At 37.1% G+C, this 12,786-nt stretch overlaps 1 protein-coding gene across 4 annotated transcripts in view; it reads right to left on the minus strand.

Annotated features, from left to right (window-relative positions):
- Positions 1-1,795: 1,795 nt before the first annotated feature.
- Positions 1,796-12,786, minus strand: part of LOC131071387 (phosphatidate phosphatase PAH2) — a 69,024-nt gene continuing 58,033 nt past the window's right edge. For 3 of the 4 annotated variants that reach the window (XM_059216471.1, XM_059216472.1, XM_059216470.1), the window contains exons 12-14: positions 2,314-2,442; positions 2,116-2,214; positions 1,796-2,022 (exon numbers count right to left, since the gene is read on the minus strand). In XM_059216471.1, the coding sequence (XP_059072454.1) occupies positions 1,966-2,022; positions 2,116-2,214; positions 2,314-2,442 (285 nt within the window). In that variant the 3' untranslated portion in view covers positions 1,796-1,965. Of the gene's footprint in view, positions 2,023-2,115; positions 2,215-2,313; positions 2,443-12,786 lie in introns of those variants that run through there. The other variant, XR_009371504.1, reaches the window with a different exon arrangement.

Below are 12,786 nucleotides of genomic sequence, written 5' to 3' on the forward strand. Positions count from 1 at the left end.
CATCAATGCATTGTCTTTCAGTCTGAGACACAAAGAAACCAGCACTTTGCACCATTTTGCACATGCCATCTTCATCATGGAACCCTGCATTGAAAAGGAAAACAAAATACATGTTTACAAGGGTCATTCCACGCTTTGACATGAATTCTTCAACGTGGATATGACTCCAAATCCATTTTAGATTGTCTCAGGTTACCCTAATCTAGGGTATTGACAGTTTTTACAAAAACTATTATATCTTTGTCAAAAATGAACGAAACAGAATGAAACCAAAAGCAAAATGGAGGGGTGCCCCTTTCACATCCAACCAGTATCCAATAATGGAGAGAATGCTTTCACAAAGGAAAATACAGTATAACCGATTGTAGCGTCTGAAAAAAAAACAAGGAAATTGCAGGCTAAAACTTCAAATTGTTTTGTTTGTGCTTCCTTACATCATCCAACCGACCCTTTGGTCGATGAAATAGAGACATATATAGGTTCCTCCATCCCTCCAACATCCATAATAAACATTTGAATACTAACTAACATCAAACCACCCTTAATACACTTTTTGCAACAAAAATTGTATTGACAACTTTTGTCAATGTTGACAACTTTGAAACAACTTGACTCGAAACCCAAAATAGGACCTTTATGACTTACTACCATTGTGAATAAATTCAAAGAGGCCCAAATATCCTTCATACATGGTGGAAGACCCCATTTGATGCCTTAATACACTTCCACCCTATAATGACAATTTGTGACAACATGACCACAATTGGACTCAAACATTACATAATGGTCTCAAGGACCCTTATTACATAAAGAATGGTCTTTCATGACCTTATTCCATCTTGACATGATATGAAACTTGAAACAATTCATAATGGCCAAAAAGAAGCATATGACCAACTAGGTGCTCCTGCACCAGGAAACAACAACGGTCTGATAGAACAAGACTTAGGCATTTTTAAGTTTCGGACTTCAAAGTCAAGGGAGCTAAGAAAAGGTATGAAAGAATGGATACCCCCAAAACTGCGACAACTTCCATATTTAGGCAATTTTAGGTTTTTCAACTTGGGCAAGTGACCAAAACATGAAAGGGAGAATTAATGCAACAACAAAAGGCACAAAATCATGCAATATGCCCCATTTAGGGTCTCTCAAATCAATTATCATTAATGGGCATTGCAAAGGAAGCATGAAATGATACCAGTTTTGGATTTATATTTAAACAAGATAAAATAGGAATAAGAATAATAATAGAAATGTATTACATTATTCCATTAAATTTAGAAGTGGCACGATTTTGTCTTCTTTTTGAAATTAAAAGTACCACACTATCATTATGGACATTGTGGGGTTATGTGTGTGTGTGTGAACGGACAGCAGTCTACATGACATAAATCATATAAGAACACCCATTAATAACACGGGTAATAAGATGAACAAAACATGGATCTATTACAACAAATTAAATCTTGCTTGGAAGTGATCTATGAAGTTCCTTTTACCTTTATAAATCCACCCTAGCACTATTCCATTCAAAAAACAAGGTGAAGGAGCATTGAAAAGGCTAAAACGATGGCAACAAGACCTCTCATATGAAGCCATGTATTTGAGTAGGATCCTCTCTTAATGTTAAGTTTTCTGTTATTGTAAGTAACTTTTACAAGTATTATGTTATCATCCTCAGTCATTTGGTGTTATGTAATTGGTTTATAACAGGCATCATAGAAGACAACAAATATATACAAAATTGAAATTATTCTTGTGAAAACTACCCTACCATGAAAATGAAGGCGATGAATGCAAGAGTAACTGACATGACAATTTATTCATTAGATACTTAATCGTTACATGAATATGGAGAGCATGTGTTCTAAATATATATATTACAATTTTATTAAAAGTCATCGATTAATGAAGAGCTAAACTACAAGCTATTTGTACAATAAATATGGCCAGCCACTGTGACAACTAATCTTCTATACTCAGGAGAGGCACTTTCCAGTAGTTCCACGTATTGAAGTCCTCCTGAGTTTCATTAACAGCAAAGAGGAAAGTTAACTTCTGCCTAACAATGCAACTGGGAAAAACAGCAGTCAATTGTCTAAAAAAATGACTTACATGTTGAGATGAAGGCATAGATGGAAACATGCGATCTACAAAGTTATGAAGTGAAGTATATGATTTGACATCCACAAAATGATTTACAGCCACCTCTCCCTGTCCATGTCAGAAATCAGCATCCTCTATATCATGAATTTTGAAATGAACGATTTTATTTCTTGGAGAAACCAGCATGCAAAAGTTTAGTTATAGTACCTTGGGATTAATGGTAAAGACTTTTCCTTTTGGTACTCCAACTTTTAAATAACTTATCTCATCAGTAATTCTATTCCCAAAGCCGGCATAGAATGGGTTGCTATCAGAAGGAAATAAAGCTTTTATATCCTGTAAAATAAAGTGTTTACAATACATGTTATACCCTGTAATTGACAGTACATACATGATAAGACAGGAAAAGAGACCGGAAATCAATGACACCCTCTAAAAAAGTACTGACAAAAATAACTAATGATGACATAAGAAAGTATTGCAAAACCAGTGGCTATAACCATTAAGATATAAAAATGGAGAATTACTGTTCTTTAGATGACTTCGTAGAAAGCAAAAAAGATATTAACTAATCTTCACAGATGGCCAATGTAGGCCAATGGGACTATAATAGCTAACAGTTGTATGTGGCAGCCAATATATAACTCCAACCCTATAAGAGACGGATCACTAAAAGCCATAAGTAAAGATCAAAACTATTTATTTCAAAGACCTTAAAAAATTTAAAAAAAAAAAATCCAACTATAATGGGTAAAATGAAAAATGGACAGACCATAAACATTTCAGTACATATAATGTTGTTCCCTTCAAACATTATGTCTAACCATGAGAAAATAAGACCTCCCAGGTAAGATGTTTGTATTAGAGTTTAGCAAAGACTAGTGGCTTATGCTGCAAAACACTAATAAAAGATGCAAAAATCAAAGTTGTCATGGATCGCTATATTTGGCACTTTTCAGAGCCACGGAGGTGCACAAGGGTGCTGCCTCCTATCTTGACTAGAGGGTGCAACACTTTATCCCTGAATGGGAGCAAGAGAAACAAATTACCAAAAACTCTTTGCTTGAGTTCAGCGAACACTGAAGAAGATCCTATGTTGAACGATCACCATCAGTAATAACCTACTACTTCTGATGATGGTTAGCCTAATCTGGTAATGGACATGCATAGTTTTCATGGCAATTGATACTCAAAAGATTCTTTCTTATAATCTTGTTAAATGATTAACTGCCTCTAACGTTAGTGCTAATGTGGCTCTTAAAAGTTGTCCCCTAAAATTATTTTCCAAATGTTGTTCAGTATATACAGCAGTCAAGCATGCAGATTTCTAAAACTCATGTGATTCTTCCAGCTTCAGTGCCTCATTTTGCAGATCAAATTTGACCATGTGTGCCTTATCTTTTTTTCTATGTATTATAATTAAACCAATAGGATGGGTTGATAAAAATGTAATAACATTCTTCCAGCCATGGGTGAACTTACTCTAGCTTCAAAATCAGTATTCATATAGTTGTAGTAAAGATAGAATAAATAGAAAAAACATGTCATTTCATACCTTGGGTTTCTTTGGGTTTGCTTAAGAGGTCCTCAGTTCATGGAATATCATATCACAAAATACCTCTGTGTGAGATGACAGAAAAAATTCAAACTGGTCAAAAACAGAGTCTCCGGAACTTGCAATGAACTTGCCATGGTAAATTGCTTGAATGCATGTATACTTTGGGAAAATGGTAAAATGAATATCAGATGGACGCAGTCTTGTAATTAATCTTCTTTTAATACTCTGTCTACCTTGTCTTACTATGATGAATATGAGGGACAAGAGTGTTCTAGTCAATATGTTCCCTATTATGCTAAGATTGTGAAGATTTTTCTTATCCAAATAGACACTCACTTGTGTCTATGCATGATCTTTCTGATCTTATGCAGATAATTAAAGTACTTGAGCAAGATCTTTTCAGCCAAAAGTTCAACTTGGTACCGCACATGCCCAGAAGGTTCAACCTCCCAGAATACCCCTTTGTGATGATAAGAATAGAAAAACTGATTTATCTTGGACTCAGCTACCAAAATTTGATGGGCATGATTCAGCAAAAGATGATATGCATATCCTAGCTTTTGCTGATTTTACGAATGATTTTGAGATTGAGACTAAGGATGTGTGGTTGAGAGTGACTATTTGTTAATGCTTTAAGTGGTTATGCTATGGATTGGTTAAATGGTTTCCCAAACTATTATTTTTCTTCTTGGGATGATCATACATCAGCTTTTATTGAGTGGCTTAGAAATGAAATAGAATCTAGATTGTCAATCTAAGAAATTTTCAATATTCCAAGATGTGAGAATGACTTTTTTTGTATTTAATATTAGATATGTTGATACCATCGCAGAAATCCTTAAGAAAATGAGACCTGAGCTATCAATTTGTGAAAGCTTGTATTGTGAGGCACTTGATCCTGAATTGAGTCTTCTTTTAAAAGAGCTGAAATCTGCAAGCCTCCACCAAGCTTGCCACTGGTTGGCCTTATTGATGAAATTAGAGAAGCATCTAAGGTTTTAAATTTGACATCCACAAACGATGTTGCTAACTAGTCAATTGAGTTGAATCTTCAATCTGAGAAAATATCTATGGATGTTGGTGCCAATACAAAATATGCCAAATATTTGTTTTCAAGGGAAGCAAAGATGGATAATCAATGATCATACATTCCGAAATGTTTTTGTTAATGAATATGTGGATGCAAATATTCAGTTTCAGGGAATGGCTATTGAAGTTGGTGATGCTAAAGGCCAAGCAGCTGTGTATGACAACTAATTTCTTTGGTTTGAAGCATGCTAGCTACCTCATGAAGAGCATGCTATAGAAGAGACTGAAGTTGAATAAAAAATGAAGAGACTTCTAAAAAGCCAACGAAAGCATCTATTCAACAAGTTGTAATGAGTGTAGAACAACAGAGTCAATGTTAAAAACTAGGTTCTTCACAGTCATTTACATTTGATATTGATGATGTTAGTGATAGTTTGAGTTACTTTGCTGACTCAAAAGATTTATAAGAGTATCCATTTTTACAAGAAAGATGAATTCTGGCTTCCAAGATTTTTAGAACCTGGTGTGTGCACTGTTGAATATGAGACTTTCCATTTCCATGAAAGTCATGATGTTATTGTTGAAGATGATAGTGCCAGCCCTGAATTTGAATGCTTTACATGGGACCTGAGTTCGAGATTAGAGGAAAAGGAGTTGCAAAGTTTGAATCATCTTGACAATCAATGATGCTGTTCATTTAGAGAATATACTTGAATATGGAAGTTTTCGTAAGTTTTAGGAAACCTTGTATTCAGATCAAATCTGCAGTCAGGTATGCTTTTCTGAAGCTTGTGAACATGACTTTCAAGTTTGACCTTTGTTTTCCTTCAGAAATTAGCCACCAGGAAGACATTGAATGTGCGGAATATGATCCATTTCATTTTTCTCTGTATCAATACTTGGTGGTTAAACTGTCCACTTATAAATCACAATGTATGGGAGCTTCATCGTCAAGAGGGAAACAGCCCAGATCAAATATTGTGATTCATATATGCATTGTAGTACGATATTTGATTAAGATCATAGACATCAAGATCAATTTTGATCTTTAAGACCAATGAAGAAGTGCTCAGCTGAAAATGCAATCTTTGACAAGGGCAATTTGTGCATTCAAGTTTCCTTGTGGCCATGGGCCATGGGAATTCCATGCAGGGTTTAACCTGCAGTATATTGCCTTGTGACAGATGCAGCTATTCATCAAAATTGAGTTTCCAGTCTATACTTCCATGTCCTCAGTTGCATGTGGATGTTTTGTCCGTGTTTTATATTGTACTTGGTGTTTAGAATTCCTTCTGTTTTGTCTTGTGCTTTGTGTGTTAGAGTATGTTTTAAATTGTCCCATGTCCTTTCAGTCTACCCTGGATGTTTACATTAGTTCTCACTGCATCCACAAGACATATATGTCCCCAACCAAAGCCAATGTTAGCACTTAATTAAAAAATTGACAAATTGTAACCCTTCCTATGTTGCCTCAGTGACCCTACACTTATAACCAATTTGCACAATTAGGATTTTATTTTGGCTTTTAGTCTTTATGCATTGTCTTGGCCCTATTTAATTAGTTTGTTGGATTTAATAGATTATAAACCTATGTGAATGCCATGGCCCCTTAATTCTTGTTTCATGTTAAATCAACGGACCCCATTGTAACTGACTTACAGAGATCTAAATGATTCCCCTATATCTGTGTGAGGACCTTTGTGTTGTTCATATATACCTTTTCTTTAGTTTGAGTTTTGAAATCTTGTTCATCATGGTCTTTTGTGTTTTCCCAATATCTCTTGTTCGGTCCTCTGTGTTTAAGTTTGACACCAACATTCATATTGCATTACATGTGCTCTGAATTTTATTTGAATGTTACCCTTCTAGTGCTCGTTGCCAAGCAATCATGGGTCTTGGCTTGCTATTGTTTTACGGTTTTACCAGCCATTGCTTGCTAAGCATTGCTTTTGCATTTGCTACATGACTTCGTTCCTTTTTGTTATTGACTTGCAACTACTGGTGACACCCATCACTAAAAGCATGTACGTAATTAGAACCTTTTATGTTAGTTGTTCATCCCTATGTACTTCACCACTTGTCTAGGTGTGGTTGGTTTGCATAATATGTTAGCAATGCATTGTGGTTTTCCGTTCAATGACAATTAAACTAAGCCCTGTAGGAAAACTTCTACCTTACAGTTTTATTTTAGCCACAATGCAGCTGCTATCAGCCCTCTCCCCCTCTTCACATACATCAGTAATATTGTTGCAAGATGTGCTCTTTTTAGCTACAATGCTAATGTATGCAAACTGGATCTCTTGTGCTTACAGGGCTTAGGTGGCCTTTATCTATTGGCCCAAAGGTGGTGACATGGATGCTTGCATTGCCCACTCATTTGTTCCATATGTCTCCTAGGTAACATGGGTGGAAAGCCCCAACATGCTTTATTTGCAAGTGCAAGACTTTTTGAGGTGTCCATGTAGGGAAGTGGCAACAACTCATCAGTCTTGTATTAGCAATGCAGACAGGTCATATTGCCATTTGAATTAATGGCAATATGCCACATGGATCACATCATCCATTCATGGTATCATCCGTAGCCTTATGTTTCTATTAAGTCCATAATATTTCTAATGCCAATAAGCACTTGTGGTATCCATCTAAGAACACACGTTTAATGCCTATTGGTCCTAAGGACCAATTGTGATCATCAAAGTAGGTCTATGTTGGCAAGAACGAGTGGCATGGCACCACATGGCTGCAAGGTGGCAAGCCCAGTGTTCATAATCAACAGGCTTGACAACTTTTCAAAAGGCACTTACAATAGATGATAGGTGGAGCTACACATCTAGAATTCATTTGTCAGCAAGTAAACTTGCCCCAACATGCAATAATTTGGTGCACATCTTAACTTTGGTAGGCATGCACCTGCTATTGATATCAATGGCCATTCAATATTGACCATTGATCTTCAAGGCAACTAAAACATGTTAACAAAGGCTTCTTGCTTGAGTATTTCAATGAAGTACGACTCTATCTAGTAGGGTTTACTATGCAATGGGGAATTGATGGAAAAAACATATACACAAGTGGACAAACGAAGATCCTAGGGATGCCTCTAAGCCTAATGGCATGTCATTTAGCAATTGGTTTTCATGTGAGGGCAACTCAACTATAAGTACTGTATGCAAGGTTTTGCACACATATTTCTCAAGCCATGAATGTGTACAGATTGGGCATTTGTTCCCATCACAACCAACGCTTAGTTCATTCTTTTAGTTGGACAACGATAAGATCATTACTTGCAAAGGTTATATCCATTCTTAGAAGGCATGGGTTTATATTTGAGCATGGTTGAATTGATTGAGCACAAACTACATTCATCTTTGCAGTACAAGGCTTTTTAGTAGAATGTAGTTTGGCCCTCAGAGGCAAACAATGATTCAATTTACAATTTATAGGATGACTTGCAGGTCTAGTATTGATGTCCTAGATACCAAGGGTGTAGGTCCTACCTAAATTATGTTTAGTAATCTTTGCACGTGTGCACTTTCACAAATTATGGGCTTACAGAATCACTTTGCTTCCCCTCTTCAAGCTATGTAATCCATTTGTATGAAACTCAATATATATCCCAAAATATCTACCACAATGGATATATGGAAGATTGCATTGAATTAAAGATGAGAGGTAGAGTGTAGGGTGGAGTACAACTACCATGTAGACTTGTGAGCTGAACTAACTACTTGCATTATTTGGAATTCGTCTTCCATACTCCCTTGTACTAAAATTTGATCCAAGAAGGATTTCCTTGTTAGTGAAAGTTCTAATTTTATTGTTTGCAACTATGCGTTGAGCTGAATTGTGCTTGGACTGAGGTGTCCTGCTATTTTACATGTGCTCAGATCCTCGAAGCTAGGAGGCATCTGCAAATTATATATATGCATGTTTCTAAGATGCCAAAAGGGGTTGGTCATTGAGCCATTTTTGTACAAGATAGACTAAATTTGTTCTAAGGAATCAATCATTGCATGTCAATATTTTGTAAGGGAATCCATGGTGCAAATCATAGGAAGGTGTAGTCAAGCAAAGAGGATTTGGTTGGACGCATCCATGGCCAGCTGGGATATTTCAAGATATTGTGTTAGTATGGCACAAGATCTCTCTAACTGCATTTCCTGGTTTGATTGCTTTCAATATTAGTTAATGTGATGGTATTATAAAACATTGCAAGACTCTTGTAATGACCTCCTTAATGCATATGGAACTATTTTTAAAGATATTTCTAATTCATGCATATGTATATAAATGCATTTCACATCTTTAGTTGCATGTGCAAACTTTCTTTGATCTACATAATTGAACTCTTGCGAGTCTAGTTGCAGCAACAAATATGTTATGAGCTTGGTGACAGTCGATTGGGCTTCATATATAAATTAGGAATGGTTGCTAGGGGCAGAGCTATATTATTTTGTATCTATCTTTAATTGTCATGACGATGACCTATAGGAACACCCTCCTAGGTTTAGCAAAGCCTAAAGTGAAAAGGAGCTTCCCTCACATATGAATTGATCCTTAATTATCCACTACCTGATTTTGAGTCTAAGCTCATTCCTCTTAGGTCGACATGCCCCAAGCTTAAAACTGAGTTTTCCTTCTAGAGTTAGTGAAAATACACTTTTAACCACCAATAGGCCTAGTTCGCACCAAAGAGAGTTCTATGTTCAACTAACACCTTGATCAATTATGCTAGCTTTTCACCCCAATGTAATTATTTTTTTCCTTTTTTCCCTTAACTTATTTCAAGCTAAGGAGTCTTGGACTTCTATTTACCATCGTAGGTGATAAAATCATTTCCTTTTGCACAGATCTATGGTGCTATCAAGAGTAGTTGCAGTAGATGGCCACCCATTTGCTATGCATATGGGCACAGCACTTAAGGTTTTTCAACCCTATGAGATACAATCTATATTATGAAGACATCAATATAAGATATATGACAAAACGGACACTAAGATGGTTTGATCATTTGTCAATGCGTATTTGGACTGTCATAACTCTAAATAAGCACATGGTATCAAAACATTTGTCAAAATAACTTGGAAAACACTATAGTGTTGGTACAAAGCTTCACCACAAAAAATTGTACAAGATCAATAAAGTAGAATACAATCTGCATCCCATACACATTAACCCTTAAGAGTAAATATCCTTTTAAAAGTGAATGACAAGTTTAAATGAGAGAAGCTGCCAAAAATAGCAAATTCTCTCAAGCTAAGCTTACCTTGTAACTCAATAGCAAAACAATTTACATGGCTGACAATGATAATTCTTCCTCATTGTTGTGACGTATTCACACATCGCCCCATTGCAAATGGGGACCCCTGCTTTTTGCTCTCTAGGGTTTGTTTTCTAGGTCTTTTTGGTTTTAGATTGTTATCTTTTGCATGGTGAGTGTTGTCAGGAGGATCACTGGATAGCAGGCTCTGCTTGAGAGAGGGTGAGTCAATCGATGCTCCAAGTTAAGGGCATTTTTTCAAGGTCTTCCTTAGGCTTGGTTTTGCTGGTGGTGTCCCGTTTGAGTTCGAGGAAGTCAGTGAGTGGTTGAGCAAATTTGGTTAAGGAATGGAAGGGATGAATCAAAGATCTAGCCTAGGACAAATTCAAGCCAGTTTGAAGGTGAATTGAGCCTAGAATGGGAATTTCGCTCCTGACCCTTCCAAAGGGTCCAGAGCGAAATTCATGTAAAACCCTATTTTCCACAAAAACTGGAGCTATATGTCAACCTAAAGGAGAAATTTGCATGATCATGAGGAAAGGAGGCCTAATGAAGTTTGTCCAAGGTGTGAGGAGGAGGAAATATGTGAAAAATTGGCTCAAAAGGTGAATTTCGCTCCTGACCCTTCCAAAGGGTCCAGAGCGAAATTCATATTTCCTCTATTGTGCTTCTTAGCTTGACCAAGTTAGGAGCTTCTAAGGCATGATTTGGTAGGTTTTGGTGCATATTTGCCTTGAAGAGGAATTTTTGGACCTCAAGATGATGAAAGCTAGCCAAAAATGAGAATTTCGCTCCTGACCCTTCCAAAGGGCCTAGAGCGAAATCTCCCTGTCTTGCCTTCCTTGGCCCTGAAAACCCAATTGGACCTTGCCTAGACCAAGTTGGGTGATGGAATATCTTGATAGTAAAAGAAGGAAGTTGATGTGATCAAGTTTGATGGAGAATGGAGTGAACCAAGGTGGGATTTTGGCCAAGATTGTGATTTTCGCTCCTGACCCTTCCAAAGGGTCCAGAGCGAAAATCCTTATACACCTCAATTTATCACTTGTCAAGACCAAATTCCTAGTTTTTGAGGCATGTGTGGAGGTGTATGTGAATGTTCTAACCTTGGGAGGTGAGTAAAGGTGGATGAGGTAAAGATTTTAGTCAAGGATGAGAATTTCGCTCCTGACCCTTCCAAAGGGTCCAGAGCAAAATTCTTGAAAACACTCATTTTTCCTTTAGCCAAAGTCAGGACCAAGGTGGAGATGCATAAGGAAGGATCTTTGTTTGCCTCCCAAAGAGGGTGAGAGTTGGAAAAGTCAGGGATCAAGCCCAAAACATGATTTTCGCTCTTGACCCTTCCAAAGGGTCCAGAGCGAAAATCTTTGTAGCCCATTTTTCCTTCCCAATTTTGGCTAAGTGTTGGTTTCTAGGGCATGTTGGGGAATGAATTGGTATGTTCTTGCCTTGAGATGGAGTTGGATGATTTTGAAGAGCAAGATTTTAGCCTAAAGGAGAATTTCGCTCCTAACCCTTCCAATTGGTCCAAAGCGAAATTCATCATAAACCTTATTTGTTGCCTTGAATGGACTAGAAACCTTGTTCCTAATGTGGAAAATGATCTAATTTTGCCTTATGAGGTGATTTGAAGTTTGAAAAGTGAGAAATCTAGCCTGGAATGAGATTTTCGCTCCTGACCCTTCCAAAGGGTCCAGAGCGAAAATCTTCTTGAAGCTCATTTCCTCCTAAGTTTGACTAAATTTTGATTTGCAGGGTATCTTGGAAGGAAAGTTGGACATTCTTGTTGCCTTTGAAATGTTTGAAAGCATTGAAAAATGAAGGATTTTGGACCAAAAAGGAAATTTCGCTGCTGACCCTTCCAAAGGGTCCAAAGCGAAATTCCTAAAAACTCTTAGCTTTGCATTGAAGAAGGTCAAGTTCTTGGTCTTTTATGAATTGAATGGAAGGGAGATAGCTTGTCTTTGCCTCTTGAAGATGTTTTGAATTGAAAAAATGAAGAATCTAGTCCAAGTCAAGATTTTCGCCCCTGACCCTTCCAAAGGGTCCAGAGCAAAAATCTCTCTAAGAGGCATTTCCTTCCTTGTTTGACCCAATTTTGATGACCAAGGCATGTTGAAGGAAAGAATTGACATGTTGGAATCCTTGGGGATGCTTGGAAGTTATGAAAATGAAGGATTTTAGCCAGGAAAGGAAATTTCGCTCCTAACCCTTCCAAAGGGTCCAGAGCGAAATTCCTTATAAGCCTACTTTTTGACCTTTCTTGGACATGAAACCTTGTTCCTAGGGCAATGAAAGATGAAATTCTACCTTGCAAAGAAGTTTCAAGTTGAAAAAATGATGATTTTTGGTCAAGAATGAGAATTTCGCTCCTGACCCTTCCAAAGGGTCCAGAGCGAATTTTCTCAAAACCTCTCTTTGCTATCAATTTTTTGCTAGATCAAGTGTGGGATAAGGTAAAATCAAGGAGAAGTTGCCCCTGAGAGTGACTTTAAGTTGCTAGAAACCATGAAAGATGAAGGAATTGAGCCTAAAAGTGATTTTCGCTCCTGACCCTTCCAAAGGGTCCAGAGCAAAAATCCTAAAAAACATCTTTTCCTCCAAAATTTTAGCAAAGTTAAACTTGGACAAGGGTGAGACAAGTCATTTGGATTGCCTTAGAATGGATTTTGGTCGCCAAGAACGCGAATTTTGAAGCCAAATGAGAATTTCGCTCCTGACCCTTCCAAAGGGTCCAAAGCGAAATTCTTAAGATCATCCCTTTTTCCTTGCAAATCAAGTCAAGATTTTGATTTTATGACCTAGAGAGGAGTGAGGCAAGGTGTTCTAAGTC

Source organism: Cryptomeria japonica, chromosome 2 (genome assembly GCF_030272615.1).
Source record: "Cryptomeria japonica chromosome 2, Sugi_1.0, whole genome shotgun sequence".
NCBI lineage: Eukaryota > Viridiplantae > Streptophyta > Pinopsida > Cupressales > Cupressaceae > Cryptomeria > Cryptomeria japonica.